This window comes from Bos indicus, chromosome 1 (assembly GCF_029378745.1).
Source record: "Bos indicus isolate NIAB-ARS_2022 breed Sahiwal x Tharparkar chromosome 1, NIAB-ARS_B.indTharparkar_mat_pri_1.0, whole genome shotgun sequence".
In the NCBI taxonomy this organism is placed as follows: Eukaryota; Metazoa; Chordata; class Mammalia; order Artiodactyla; family Bovidae; genus Bos; species Bos indicus.
This window is the reverse complement of record NC_091760.1, coordinates 30017287-30033523: the sequence shown is the minus strand read 5'-3', so window position 1 is coordinate 30033523 and position 16237 is coordinate 30017287. Positions and strand designations below refer to the sequence as shown.

Here is a 16237-nt window from a genome sequence, read left to right as displayed (position 1 = left end):
TTCCCTGTGCTGTACAGTAGATATATGGTGGTTATCTGTTTTAAATATAGCAGTGTGTACATGCCAGTGTCTTTAAGTATTTGGTTGATGATTAAAGCAGTTATAAGCTATTCTATAAGCATGGTCTTTTCTTAGTGTAACCATACACTGTGTCATAAATAGTTGTTTCTCAGCTGAGCATCAATCCTTTCTGTTTATTACTGAGACATGAACTCATTTTAAAATTATTCTATCAAAAGTAATTCTAACATCTGAAGAATTAACCCTGTAGGTGCTTTCTTTTTCATTTCAACGCTTTTTTTTTTTGTCATTTTAAGCCCAGGTTTGGGCATACCTATGGCTTCCCTGGTGGCTCAAATAGTAAAGAATCTGCCTGTAGTGTGGGAGACCCAGGCTCAATCCCTGGTTAAGGAAGGTCCCCTGGAGAAAGAAATGGCTACCCACTCCAGTATTCTTGCCCAGAGAATTCCATGGATAGAGGAGCCTGGCAAGCTGTGGTCCATGGGGTTGCATAGTTGGACACACCTGAGTGAATAACACTTTCACTTTTTCTTAGACTGGTTGTCTTCTAGCGCTGTTACTCTAGACTTATCTTGGGAGTTTTCTATTTTCACCCATCTAATCTTGAAATCTGGTCCATTCTTCTCCAATTCTTTAGGTCTCCACTTTCCAGGTTCTACCTCCAACTTTTTCTTATATGAGCCTGCTTTTCCACTGCTTTTTTCAAACTTACTTTGACTCTATATCTCATAATCCAAATTTGATGTATTCTTTTAAACTCTTGCCCTATTTTAGGTCAAGCTATCTTTTTCTTATTTTGCATGATAAGAGTACTTTTTTCAAATCCCAGTTTAGGCTCAAAGTATTCTCCCCTTGCCCCCAACATTTTCTTTGTTTCTTCTGAGGACTACTGTGTATTGCCAACATCTGCTTCCTTTTGCATGATAATCATAACACCCTGCTTATAAAATTTAAATTTTAAATTTAGTTTAAAACCGAATGCAGGATGAAAAGAATTTTCCCCACTCAAACACTTTTTGTGTGATTATTTCTCATGAAAAAGCTGATTCTGAATGTATATGTAATTGTATATAGAGGGATACAAATGGAAATTGAGTCTATGAGCTACTTAATTGTGGCATGTCAGTTGTCTTTGCGGAGAAGGCGATGGCACCCCACTCCAGTACTCTTGCTTGGAAAATCCCATGGACAGAGGAGCCTGATGGGCTGCAGTCCATGGGATCGCGAAGAGCTGGACATGACTGGGCGACTTCACTTTCACTTTTCACTTTCATGCATTGGAGAAGGAAATGGCAACCCACTCCAGTGTTCTTGCCTGGGGAATCCCAGGGACGGGGGAGCCTGGTGGGCTGCTGTCTATGGGGTCGCACAGAGTCGGACACGACTGAAGCGACTCAGCAGCAGCAGCAGCAGTTGTCTTTGAGTTTTCTGCTGCTCATGCCTATGTAGATTTATTAGAATTGTATTAGATTAAGTATCATTCAGGGTTCTTAGGCAAAATGATTGATGTCCACATGATTTAACTGAAGTATTAGTTTCTTTCTTCCAGATCTTGCTTGGGTGTGTCTACTAGATGCAGAGACGTAGCTGCAAGGGATTGTGAAAAATGTGACTGTAAGCTTTCCATCCTTTCTCTAATAGGGGGAAATGCCAGAAAGTGATTTGACTGACTGAAGAGCCAATATCATCTACAACTTTTAAATAAAGACTATAAATGTGATTCCTAAGAATCCCATTGAAAAGTATTGAAAAGACAATCATCCAGTTTTAGTAATGGCATTTAAAGCAACCATGATAAATATCATTTTGCAATATGATTTATGTGATACATAGTATAGAAATTGTGAGATATTTTAAATGATGGCTAAGCTATAGGATAAGATCAAAACTTGAATAGATTCTCCATACTCTTTTATGAGGTCCTCTTAAGTGCAGTGGAAATTTTTTGATAAATAAATCAGTGAATATTCATGGGTGTACTCAGGACCACAAATGAATAAATTTTGAGCTAGCATGGTTGCCTTTCATGATTGAAAGTTTACAAAATGATGGAGAATAATTAGGGAGATTAGACTACGAAGAATGAAAACAAATTATAATTTATTATTGAATAAGAAATAAAAGTTCAAAATAGTTTGAGACAAATTGTATTGCAAAATATGTTTTGTCATCTGCAAAGGTGTTTATTATTATCAAGGTTTAGAAAATAGGTTCCTTATAACTTTAATGTTGGTTTTCTTTCTTGGGTGATAACTTTTTAAAAGTAAAAATCTATCCTTTTATAATTGTAACACTGGCCCCTGTGGCTCCTTAGTCTTTTGCTTTCTCAGGTCTAGCTTTTATCTCCTAAGATACTAGATTGCAGCCACAGAATCAGAATCAAGGGTGACAGGTTAGGGTAGTGATAATGGATAGAATTAGGACTCTAGCATCTTTGTTTTTAAATGTTCCTCAGGTGGTTCTCACTATTCATCCAAGGTTGCAAACTGCTTTCAAAGACACATATAAAAGTCTAATACTCTCTTTACTGAATTCAGGGAACATGTTCATATTCTAAACATGTCACAGTTCAGCATATACAAATCAATTTCCACAAATGTTTAATTCCCTCTGTTAAGGCCACAAGGGAACGCATAATACATGTTGGAAAGATAACTATAAAACGTTCTCTTTTTCTTTTTTAGTGCTTATGGAAGTGAATCACAGGTATCTAGAAAAATCAAACTGTCCATAAATACATGTTCCCTGATTGCTCCCTTTGTGTGAACATTGATTCTAGAAGTATCCATGTACTGTGAAATATCTTATATTTATTTTACAGTCTTTAATTCTTTTGTCCTTCAATATGGGCGTAGTAGATTTTAAATATGATTATAAAATCTGGGAATTTGAACACTTCATTTTTCTTTAGGAGTATCATTTTTAATAAAAGTATTTTGTGCTTTTTTAAAATTATATAGGCATTAATTTTTAAGAGCTTTTGTTTAGTATTTGCAGTATTTGATCTTTTATTGATGTGTTAGGAAACAAGAAAATCACATTTTGTTACTGTTTAGGTGGGTGTTATTTTTAGTTATAGTTAATAGAAGTATTTGCACTTTGGCCAAGTAATAATAGTGAATTCAAATAATAATACCTACAGGACCTTTTTTGCATGGTAATGTACATACTATATAATCTTTTTATGATTTGAATATTTGCATTTAGGCTGAATTCTTTTATTGAGTGGCACAGATAAGTGTATGTTAAATATCAACATTAATTTTTAATCTTCTTCAATGTAAAGTTTTTTTTTTACTCTTCATTCTGTTCATCTTTAACATCTTTCAAATATGCCAGTAAGCCATGAATTTCCCCAAGTGACTCAGTATGCTCCTGATTGAAAAAAAAAAAAATTTTTTTTGTGTGTGTATCCTATGCTTATAGTCGCTCAGTCATGTCTGACTCTGCGACTCTGTGGTCTGTAGCCCACCAGGCCCCTTTGTCCATGGGGATTCTCCAGGCCAGAATACTGGAGTGGGTTGCCATGCCCTTCTCCAGAGGATCTTCCCAACTCAGGGATTGAACCCAGGTCTCCTGCATTTCAGGTGGATTCTTTACTCAGCTGAGCTACCAGGGTAGCCTTTGAGTAAAATAAATATTTATATGTATAAGATTGCGTATCTTATACATATAATATTTATTTTATGAAGTATATATTTATATATTTGAAAACAGTGAACCATAAGTCACTGCAGTTCAGCCCATTATTGTCTGAGCCTCATGCAGAAGTCAGGTGGGCATTCTGTGTGCTTTATTGAGTTTCCCTGCTTCTCCGGAGAGCTTGTCACACTTGGAGATCAAAGTTCATTTGCTGTTCTGTGCCTTCGCTATCTACATAAGGTGGGACTATCTATGTTTAATAATTTAAATACACTTCAGTTGGGGACTGCATTGTGGAGACTCATATTATTTTTCACTACTTTTTCCCATTGTCGCTATCAGTTGATAAGAAATTATCCAAATGCATATTTCGAGTTTTGTATTTCACATGTGCTCATTATCTGTTTCTCATTATGTTGTCTGTTTAATTGCTTGCTCATTAGATGGGTGTACTGTGTATTTTGTAATTCATACATACCTGTTTTAGCTTTTCCTCGATAGAACCTGCACTTGACAAAATATGTGACTTTTGCGGAAGGAAAGAGTGAGAGTGTTTTACCCCGTATTATTAAGCCTTAATTTACAAAGAATATTTAAATGGTACTCTGAATTCTTTTCATTATTAACTGTTTTCTTTATTTAACAGTCATTAGTTACATTCTTGGAGATTGTCTCAATGTATATTTAAGTATATGTGTTTTCTCAAAAGATCTTATGATTTTTAGAATTACATATTTTATCTTTAGTTTCTGGAGTTTTTCTAAATTTCTGTTAAGGTGGTAAATGAATTCTCCCCCAACCCCTACACTTTATATTTTACTTCATTACAGTAGCACTTAGAGTGATTGTTTAAGAATCATGTTCTTTTTTTTTAAATGATTCAACTTATCACCATATAGATTTTTATAATTATACTTAATGAAGTATTTTAAAGTGAGATTTGACTCATCCTATGATAATACCTCTCCCATCTAGCACTTCTAAAACTACTTCTTAATATTTTTTGTTGGAGTTATACCAGATTATACCTGTGTTTACTTAATAGAATTCTAGCCTTCACTGCCCATGGGTGAGTCTCTTTAAAGCACACCTTTTTCAGTAATGAAAACTTACTGATTTTTTTCCCCTTTTCATGGCTTTTTTTTCTTTTATTACTGTATTGATCGCCCAATATCTTAGAAGTTTAAATCCTATATTTTTATATCATGTGTAATTCGTTTGTTTTCTAGTCTAAGTCACCTAATCAGTCTTTACCTGATTACAACATTGCAGCTTTGTTCCTATTCTTTTCTCTTAAGAGTAGTTATACTCACTTGCTCAGGGATATTTTCAATGCTGGCTTCCTAAATCTTGCATAATCCCTTTGGATTTTGTCTTTTTGTAGTGATGTTACTTTATAAGGTTTTTGTTCATGTAATGGACCTGAAATGAAGCAAACACTTTATCAGTTCTACTTAGTTGTTTGTTTCTTTAAAGATTTGCCTCAGGCAAAAGGCAGTAACACAAAAATATATTATTGTTGTAATAATTTTTAACTAGGCTAGAAGGCTGGGGAACTGGGATGGAAACCTATGGGAGTAATACTCCTTTTTATGGATACAGGAGCATATGTCTCTCTAAATCATTCTAAATAAGGACCTGTTTTTAGGAGAAACAGTTACTGATCTTCATTTATTTCTTTTGGGCAATATTCTGCAGTTTCTTCTCTCTCAGGTGTAAGTATTACAGAAGAGAATGTTTTAATCTCTGTAATCCTACAATTGCTGTTAAGTCAGGAGCAAAGTAGCTATAAGGTATAGTCAAAAATAGTCTCTATTCTGTGCATAGGTAACCTTTATGCAACAATTTGATACAATTTGATCTAATGTTCATTTTTGTCATATTATAAATTTATTTTTTCATAGCTAGTGTGCTTAACCTTTTCTTGTAAGGTTTTTTTTTTTTTTTTTAGTGCCTTCATTTTCATTAGAGAAATCCTTTAACTGTTCCTACTCAAGCTATAGTTACAAGACTTAACCTTGAAAATTTTCTTATTTCTTATTAAAAATGGGAAAAAAAAAAAAACACCTGACTTGTGATGGTGTGTTTTAAAGTAAATTTTATTCAAAGCTTAGGGGACTGAAATGCAAAAGTAGGAAGTCAAGAAACACCTGGAGTAACAGGCACATTTGACCTTGGAGTACAGAATGAAGCAGAGCAAAGGCCAATAGAGTTTTGCCAAGAGAATGCACTGATCATAGCAAACACCCTCTTCCACAAAACAAGAGAAGACTCCATCACCAGATGGCCGACACCAAAATCAGACTGATTATATTCTTTGCAGCCAAAGATGGAGAAGCTCTATACCGTCAGCAAACAGAAGACTGGGAGCTGACTGTAGCTCAGATCATGAACTACTTATTGCCAAATTCAGACTGAAATTGAAGAAAGTAGGGAAAGCCACTAGGCCATTCAGGTATGACCTAAATAAAATCCCTTATGACTGTACAGTGGAAATGAGAAATAGATTTAAGAGACTAGATCTGATAGAGTACCTGATGAACTATGGACGGAGGTTCGTGACATTGTACAGGAGACAGGAATCAAGACAATCCTCAAGAAAAAGAAATGCAAAAAAGCAAAATGGCTGTCTGAGGTTTTACAAATAGCTGTGAAAAGAAGGGAAGTGAAAAGCAAAGGAGAAAAGGAAAGATATTCCCATTTGACTGCAGAATTCCAAAGAATAGCAAGGAGAGAAAAGAAAGTCTTCCTCAGAGATCAATGCAAAGAAATAGAGGGGAACAATAGAATGGGAAAGACTAGAGATCTCTTCAAGAAAATTAGAGATACCAAGGGAACATTTCATAAAAAGCTGGGCTGAATAAAGGACGGAAATGCTAGGGACCTAGCGGAAGCAGAAGATATTAAGAAAAGTTGGCAAGAATACACAGAAGAACTATACAAAAAAGATCTTCATGACCCAGAAAATCACAATGGTGTGATCACTGACCTAGAGCCAGACATCCTGGAATGTGAAGTCAAGTGGGCCTTAGGAAGCATCACTACGAACAAAGCTAGTGGAGGTGATGGAATTCCAGTTGAGCTATTTCAAATCCTGAAAGATGATGCTGTGAAAGTGCTGCACTCAATATGCCAGCAAATTTGGAAAACTCAGCAGTGGCCCCAGGACTGGAAAAGGTCAGTTTTCATTCCAATCCCAAAGAATGGCAATGCCAAAGAATGCTCAAACTGCACAATTGCACTCATCTCACACACTAGTAAAGTAATGCTCAAAATTCTCCAAGCCAGGCTTCAGCAGTACATGAACCGTGAACTTCCAGATGTTGAAGCTAGATTTAGAAAAGGCAGAGGAACCAGAGATCAAATTGCCAAAATCTGTTGGATCATTGAAAAAGCAAGAAGTTCCAGAAAAACATATATTTCTGCTTTATTTTCTATGCCTAAGCCTTTGACTGTATGGATCACAATAAACTGTGGAAAATTCTTCAGAAGATGGGAATCCCAGGCTACCTGACCTGCCTCTTGAGAAATCTATATGCAGGTCAGGAAGCAACAGTTAGAACTGGACATGGAACAACAGACTGGTTCCAAATAGGAAAAGGAGTTTGTCAAGGCTGTATATTGTCACCCTGCTTATTTAACTTATATGCAGAGTACATCATGAGAAACGCTGGGCTGGATGAAGCATAAGCTGGAATCAAGATTGCCGGGAGAAATATCAATAACCTCAGATATGCAGATGACACTAATCTTATGGCAGAAAGTGAAGAAGAACTAAAGAGCCTCTTGATGAAAGTGAAAGAGGAGAGTGAAAAAGTTGGCTTAAAACTCAACATTCAGAAAACGAAGATCATGGCATCTGGTCCCATCACTTCATGGGAAATAGATGGGGAAACAGTGGAAACAGTGTCAGACTTTATTTTGGGGTGCTGCAAAATCACTGCAGATGGTGACTGCAGCTATGAAATTAAAAGATGCTTACTCCTTGGAAGGCAAGTTATGACCAACCTAGATAGCATATTCAAAAGCAGAGACATTACTTTGCCAACAAAGGTCCGTCTAGTCAAGGCTATGGTTTTTCCAGTGGTCATGTATGAATGTGAGAGTTGGGCTATGAAGAAAGCTGAGCGCCGAAGAATTGATGCTTTTAAACTGTAGTGTTGGAGAAGACTCTTGAGAGTCCCTTGGACTGCAAGGAGATCCAACCAGTCCATCCTAAATGGATGGAGATCAGTCCTGAGTGTTTATTGGAGGGACTGATGTTGAAGCTGAAACTCCAGTACTTTGGCCACCTGATGCGAAGAGCTGACTCATTTGAAAAGACCCTGATGCTAGGAAAAATTGAGGGCACGAGGAGAAGGGGACCTCAGAAGGTGTGATGGTTGGATGGCATCACCGACTCAATGGACATTAGTTTGGGTGAACTGTGGGAGTTGGTGATGGACAGGGAGGCTTGGCGTGCTGTAGTCCATGGGTCACAAAGAGTCAGACATGACTGTGTGACTGAACTAAAGTGTAAATAATGGGAGCCAGTGAAAATTCATCAGTAGATTACTGCTTTTGAAAGTCAACTGATTTCTGTCTTTTCTTTGTCAAGCTGCTAGCAAGAATATTGCCTTTTCTTCTATTTTGTATAATGTCCAGTATTGCTTAACTTAAGAACTTAAGAGACTCAGTCTAATCATTTAATCTCTTTTCTACCTCCCTGAATCTCTGAGCATTGTAGATGTTAAGGACATCATAGGGTGTGACAGTTTTTTATGATAATTTTATATGCGTACAGCTTGTTTAAATTTGTTTAATTGAAAATTATTGTTAGCTGTGAAACAGAGATGGACATCTCTAAAGTATATGAACTGTAATATCCAGAAAAATTAAAAGGAAATGTTTAAAATGTCAAATTACAAAGTAATTTTATTGGTAACCATATCAGGCTCAATATCTAAATAATGATAATGCCAATTTTAGCTGATATATAATTCTAATCTATATATTTTCAACAGTGTATTATATGTCATTTTATAAAAGTTTATTCACATAGTACATTTATATTTGAGGACCTTATTATTATTAGAAAATTATAATTTTCTAAAAAATACTAATTATTATTATTATGTTATTAGAAAACTGCCTTGATACTTTTATCAGTGTCTTAGCTTTCTTTTCTCATTAGTTGAAATATAAACTCAAGTCACAATAAAATAAGTAGCCTTTTAATATTAGATAGTGTTTCTGATATTCCTGATTAGAAATCGTAGAATGAAATATTATTATTATTGTCAACTGATTATTTATTTAAATAGTCTAATCTCAGTTAAATGAAACAAATATATCAAGAATTGGGTAAAAAAAAATAGCCCGTTAGCTTCTTCTTACATTAAATTTTATTTGTATCATGTAAAGAGTGACTTTTTTGTTCAACCTCTGGAAATAATTACATGGGAGTAGTCTAGCAGCCAAAGCTGCATATTACAAATTCATTTTTTTGGAAGGCTCTCATCAATTCTGAAGCTCAGCAATGATGACCTACAGTCCATCGGGTCACAAAGAATCAGACATGACTTAGCAACTAAACAACAATAACAATTCCTTTTTTAATGCTCTTTTTTATTTTTTCCCCACTCTGTTCTAAAAGTTACTTTAAATTATTATATGTCCTTCCTTTATATATTTATCTTTCTATGTACATATATATATTTTTTTATTTTAAAAACGCACAATATAATACTGATACTTAGCCTTGCATGTTCGTATGATTGTACCTCTTGTTTTTTGAAATATGCATATGTTATCAATTATGTATTTTTGTATTATATGCTTATATATTTATATATTACATATAATATCAATTACTTTAGATATTATATAATGAGGTTATTTAAAAGAATTTGTTGCTTCAGAAAGTAGAAGTTACTTTGCTTCTTTTAACTTTGACCTGTACTCTATTAAATAGTTATCTTTATTAATATCTTTCTTTTCACCTGCTTTTTTTTTAAAGAAAAGATTTTCTTCATAGAATGTAGTTGTGATTTTGCTAATATAGCCTGGGCAAATTGAATTATATTTCTCAATATCTGTGCCTTTTCTCTTGATTTGCTACATTCAGTCATGAAACTGAGAGTTACATGCAATACCAGTTTACAGAATATACTAACACATCTAATCGGTTGAACACATCTTCTGTTTTCATATAAATTGTTGGCCACCTGAGAAGCATCTTATCTCACTGATTTTCCAGTTCAAAGGAACAATATCTTTTGACAAGAAGCATTTCAAAAGATATTCCTGGATTGAATGAATATACACAGAGACATAATTATTTTTACTTCTTCCCTATTTTACCAAACTATTTCTTATATTTTATATTCAAGTTTTAAATATCAGTTTGTAAATAAAACTTGACTTCATATACTTCATTAAGTCATTCTGAGTTTTTCTCAGGTAGAAGTTTATTTTATTCACTCCTTAATTTCATAATGTTTTTTGATGTTAACCTCCCATAAGTCAATGAAATAATTTGACTCGTTGAAAATGGAGTCTAATGTCATGTTTACTAAGTTACAAAATATTATAATTATATAAATTATCGATTTCCCCTACAACCTTCATCATATTATTTTCTTTAGTATATTCTTTTAAAGTAATTTGATTTTTTTAGAGTGATATGTGGTGATATTAATATAATTTTTAAACTTTTGTTTTTAACACTTATACACACGCATATGTGCAACTTGAGCACAAGTCCACAAATGTGTTCACAATTATATAATTAACCTATTGGCAATCCTTATCAAAATACTTTTCTTCTGGTTATAGAAGCTCTACAAGGAAATAAATTGATAGCAATAAAGAAATATACAACTGGAAAATAAAAGCTATTATTAATTTATCTATCCATAGGCAACCATCTCAGTATTTTTTCTGTTTCTTAAATAGTTTTTAGTCTCTGGGTTTGTAAGTATTCACATTAGGAAGATACTTGCTGGTGGCTCAGATAGTAAAAGCATCTGCCTGCAATGCGGGAGACCTGGGTTCTATCTCTGGGTTGAGAAGATCCCCTGGAGAAGGAAATGGCAACCCACTCCAGTACTCTTGTCTGGAAAATCCCAAAGGTGGAGGAGCCTGGTAGGATTCCTGGACTCCTGGTGGACTCCTGGTAGGACTGTAGGCTACAGTCCATGGGGTCGCAAAGGGTAGGACATGACTGAGTGGTTTCACTTTTCACTTTTCATGCATTCTTCTGTATAAATTGAAATAATTTTCTTGTAACCTTCAATATAATTTATAAATTTTAACAAGCATACACTATTCAAACATTCTCTTTTTGCTAATAAATATAATACTAAGATTAATAGGTAACAATATAGTTCTTTTGGCACTTCTCTGATTATTTTCACAGGGCAAACTTCTATAATTAGAACTGCTGAGTCATTGAGAATTACTTTTTAAAAAATTTTAGAGTCATTTTGTCAAATTGCTGTTTAGAATATCTGTGCTGTTTTATACTCATATTAGTAGTGAATAAGATTTTCAGTTTGCTAGTACTGAGTAACAGAGAAAGCGATGGCACCCCACTCCAGTACTCTTGCCTGGAAAATCCCATGGATGGAGGAGCCTGGTAGGCTGCAGTCTCATGCATTGGAGAAGGAAATGGCAGCCCACTCCAGTGTTCTTGCCTGGAGAATCCCAGGGACGGGGGAGCCTGGTGGGCTGCTGTCTATGGAGTCGCACAGATTCGGACACGACTGAAGCAACTTAGCAGCAGCAGCAGCAATACTGAGTAAACGCTTCTGTCCATCAAGTGTTAGACTTTATTGTTGAAAAATCAGTCAAGCTAGCTCTTTCTTTTCAATTTTCCATATAACATGTGCTATTTTGAAGTTGTAAATTAATGATATAAAGTCTTATTTCATTTAAAAAATCTTTTATCTGAATCTGAACTCAAGCAAGCACAAATTCAGGAAGTGTTCTCATCTCTCCCCTTTCTCCCTCCGAAAAGATTTTGGGAGCAGAGTTTAGTCCAGAAAAACCATATTTTTCACCCACTGGATTGTCTCTCAAGTTTGAGTTATTTAGATTTACTGTAAGACTCTTGGGCTTCCCTTGTGGCTCAGCTGGTAAAGAATCTGCCTGCAATGCGGGAGACCCCGGTTCCATTCCTGGGTTGGGAAGATCCCCTAGAGAAGAGAAACGCTACCCACTCCAGTATTCTGGCTTGGAGAATTCAATGGACTGTATAGTCCATGGGGTTGCAAAGAGTTGAACAGGACTGAGCGACTTTCACTTTCATAATACACTTAGTTGGTTATTATAACAATTTAGAAATAACAAATCAAAGGCAAAGAGAGGTGGCTACTCTCAGCGAGTATATTTCTTAGGAAAACCTAAACTTCTGTAGCAGAAATCCCTTCAATTCAAGAGTCTAAAGAATCGAGAACTTTATTTCCCTTCTCTGTAATGATTACAGTAAAATGATCCAGATTTGGTGGGAAGCATTGTTTTACATATCATTCAGAGATCCAGGCTCTACTTGTATTGCTAAAAAAAAAAAAGGAAAGAATTGGATAATTAAAAGTTTCCACGTCAACCATCAACATTATAAAAATTGATGAATAGGAATGTCTAATATAAAACACTAATAGAAATGAAGAAATAGAACTTTTGGTAACAAAAATATTAAAGTCATTCAAGAATGAGTAAATAATCCATTGTTAGGTATAGGATTTTATTTTGTTGTACCTTCAAGCTGATAAGTTAACCTGGTACTGTTTCATGGATTCTGGTAGAAAACACAGGACCCCTGAATCAGAGACTTGAACTAGTTCCCCTCGTTTGCAGTAGTTCCCCTTGTCTTCCAAGTCTTATAGGGATGATGCCGTGTGGTCTATATTGATGCTATGCACACAGTTAGTTTGCCTCATAGCTGAGGAGTATTTACCTTCTGTTATAGAAGGCTTAAGGAAGCCTGTCCATTGTGTTCATGGAAAACATTATCTCATTCCTCAGGGTTGCATGCCACAAACCATTTTCTGAGAAATGGCCTCTCTAGTCAATAGGACCTTATATAGTTAGTATATCCAGCAAAATATGTAGGAGTGAGGAAGACCCATAGAAGGAATCTTCCTTCCAGCTTCTATTACTCAGTAGCCTCCAAAGACATTCATGTGTACTGTAAGATAAGTAATTTTCTGAAGAATGTGGAAATTATATTCAGTATAAGGAAATTTTATATGTTCTTTGCTTGAAGTTTTAAATATTCTCTCTGCCAGCAGATACCTTGAAAAATAATAATTGATTCATGATCAACCTTTGGGGGAATTGTAGAGTCATTTGCAAAAAAGAGAAAAGATAGGTAGATGGATCAGGCAGGGTGCTATTCATGGAAAACCAATTTTTGGTATTTCATTTCCCATAGCCTGTCCTGGATTGATGAGTGAGCAAAATGCCTTTTCTCACATATAACACTGTGTGTATTATACCAGAAATGTACATGACTTAAGGAACACATTTTGGAAGATAAAATACTCCTTTACACTGTTGATCTTATTCATTTATGTTTTTGAGATAATTATTTGAATAATAGCAGTACTTAGCTGTGATAGGCTTTAATAAGTGGGAGGCATAACTAAAGAGATAAAATTGAACTCATGTAAGTTAGACATGTCTTTTTACCGCTCACCTGTCCCCTCCATCTTAAATCATGATTTATTCTTTTTCTGTGTCTGAGGGAAGTGCCATGAAAGCCTGTTAAGCAAAAGGAAGTGAGTGTCAGAAGCTCTGCTCAGCTTTTAGTTCTACCACTTGGTAACTTTGGGACTCTGGCTGCTCATTTAATCTCACTTAATATTTGGGTTATAAAGATTCACTGGAATCAAGTGAGGTATGACTGTGAAAGTCCTTTCTAAACTATAAAGTATTCTACAAATATTTAATTACCAGTAATTATGCATACTTGAGCTTTTCTCAATTAAAGGAGACTGAGGAATATGTTTTTGCTCAATGCTTAGGGTGTGCTGGTCACTCAGCGTTTAGATTAGTTCCTGATCTGAACATTTTTTGTTACACGCTGCCTGCTTTTGGAAGGCTTAATTAATTTAAAAAGAAAACTTTAAAAAACTATATTCTAGTCACTCGGAAACTCTGTTCATGTAGCTCACTTCGCTGTCTAACCATGCTGATAAATTCAAAGTCCTATATTCAGTACTAAGTCTAAACTGGTGGATTCTGTAAAAATTGCCTTTGCATTTTTATTGTTATTTTTTGTACTGACAGCATTAGTGATACTATTGGCAAATATAGAAATAAATGGTTAAAAAGGAAAATGTTTGGTTTCATATGGTAAAGCATACTTGGAATAAGGTGTACAAGAAGTAAAAAGTAAAAAATATTTGAAAGGTAGTGTTTGTCTACATAATGCAGTTATTAATCAAAACCCATTTTTCTCATTTAGCCTCTTGAAAATGTTATCATTAATTGCTATGAAAAGAAAAAGGAAGAGATAGTGATATAACTCATCACCTTTTTTTTTTTTAACATAGTAAGATTCGTTCCTTCTGTTGATTGATTTATTCACAGTAGCTTGCAATAATATTCATGTCTTTTTGCTATCTACTCTATGCTTACTTTAATTAACTACTATAATGGTTGGTTGGCAATGATGGAAATTGCCAGAGAATCATAAAATATTCAAGCTGGAAATGACTTTAAGGATCATATACCACGGCAGATGAGGAGAGCAGGGTTCATAGAATTTTAACATCCTTAAGGTCACACATCTGGATGGCAGTGTAGATTCTTAAGCTCATTCCTCCATTCCTTCCTTGCCACAGTATTCATAGGCTGTCATGCATTAGCTTAAAGTTTTGGAAGTATTTTAAGGCAATAACATCTTGTTCTCTTTTTAGCTTGTTATCAGGAGTAAAAGTGGAGAAATCTTGTACCGTATTTCACCATGGGCGAAGTATGTGACTCGTGAAGGCAGTAATGTGAACTATGATTGGATACAGTGGGATCCAGAATACTCGTATAAAGTGAGAACAACACATCTTTAAATAAATGCTTGCCCAATATTCCTAGGAAAATTAACTTTTACTTTTATAACTTTTATAGTCATGTTCAACTTCTCTTTTCACCATCGATTTAATAGTTTACATCATAGTGCACCTGTTTGCTATACATAGATCAGAGCCCATCATCTGTAGCCAATAAAATGTAGAAGTGAGTTTTTATTTAAGCGTGTGTTTCCGAAATAGGGGTAGGGCAGAACAGTAAATCTCTGTGTACTACCTGATAAGGAATACTGATTTTTAAACATTTTAAATAAAATTTCAATTAATCAAAGACTCCAGTGGTGTAATATTTCTCACTGTTTGGGTCTGAAGCAGAATCAGGGTCCTTAGGAACAATGAAGATGTCTCGTGAATGTATGTTTTTTCATGAATGTATTAATTGAAGTAATTAAAAAAATAATAATTAATTTATTTTAATTGGAGGCTAATTACTTTACAATATTGTATTGGTTTTTGCCATACATTGACATGAATCAGCCATGGGTATACATGTGTTCCCATCCTGAACACCACCCCCACCTCCCTCCTCATCCCATCCTTCAGGGTCATCCCAGTGCACTGGCCCGAGCGCTCTGTCTCATCCATCAAACCTGGGCTGGCGATCTGTTTCACATTAATTGAAGTAATTTTTTAAGGCTGTCTTACTGACAAGAGTTATAAGTATCTTTGAGCTCAATTTTCTGTCCTTTAAGTTATTGAAGCTTGTTGATAAATGCTTTGCATTTAATCATTATATATGCATTTCACAGTTCTTATGTTTTCTCTAAGGCTTAGGTTCAAAATATATCTTCATTCAGTGATAAGCCATAAGTCATTGCATGACTTCTCTTTTAAAATAGGTCTATTACCATGATCCTAACAAGGATTTTTTTTTTTCCCAAAAGAAAATTTAATGGAGGTAGACAGTGCCTTTTGTATGTGAAAGTAGTTTCAAAGTGTTTGAGTTAATTCATTTCATTTAATATGCTTAATCGGTTAGTGTCATATCTGCATTTTTGGTCTAATTCTATATGTAATTTTAATATTCTGTAGTTTAAACATTCCAAACCAAAGAAGCCAAAAGGTCTACGAATTTATGAATCCCACGTGGGAATTTCTTCCTATGAAGGAAAAATAGCTTCTTATAAACATTTTACATGCAATGTACTACCAAGAATCAAAGACCTTGGTAAGTAATAACTGTGATTTTTATTCAGATAAAATTTTAATGAGTCTGTTCTCTTATTAGAAAAGCTAATTACAAGTGTCTTTTTTGTGTTAAGAGATTAAATATGTAATAGAAATGCATTTTATTTTAGGCTTCTCAAATTGCCTTGTAATAGTGATAGCATAGAAAAGAGAAATGGAATAAAGATAGAACATAAGAATTCAAGATATTATTCCAATTTCAATTTTAAGTAATGTGAATTGATGGCTTCCAAAATTGTAGATAAATACATAAGCATAATTACTTTTCTGCAGAAGAGAATTTTTTATCAATTTAAGTGGTCATTGATTATAGCCTG

General features: G+C 34.6%; 1 protein-coding gene across 1 annotated transcript in view; it reads left to right on the top strand.

Annotated features, from left to right (window-relative positions):
* Positions 1 to 16237, top strand: part of GBE1 (1,4-alpha-glucan branching enzyme 1) — a 312452-nt gene that overhangs the window by 137878 nt on the left and 158337 nt on the right. Inside the window, exons 4-5 of the mRNA XM_070786524.1 lie at positions 14568 to 14693; positions 15765 to 15900. Coding sequence (XP_070642625.1) covers positions 14568 to 14693; positions 15765 to 15900 — 262 coding nt within the window. The remainder of the gene's footprint in view (positions 1 to 14567; positions 14694 to 15764; positions 15901 to 16237) is intronic.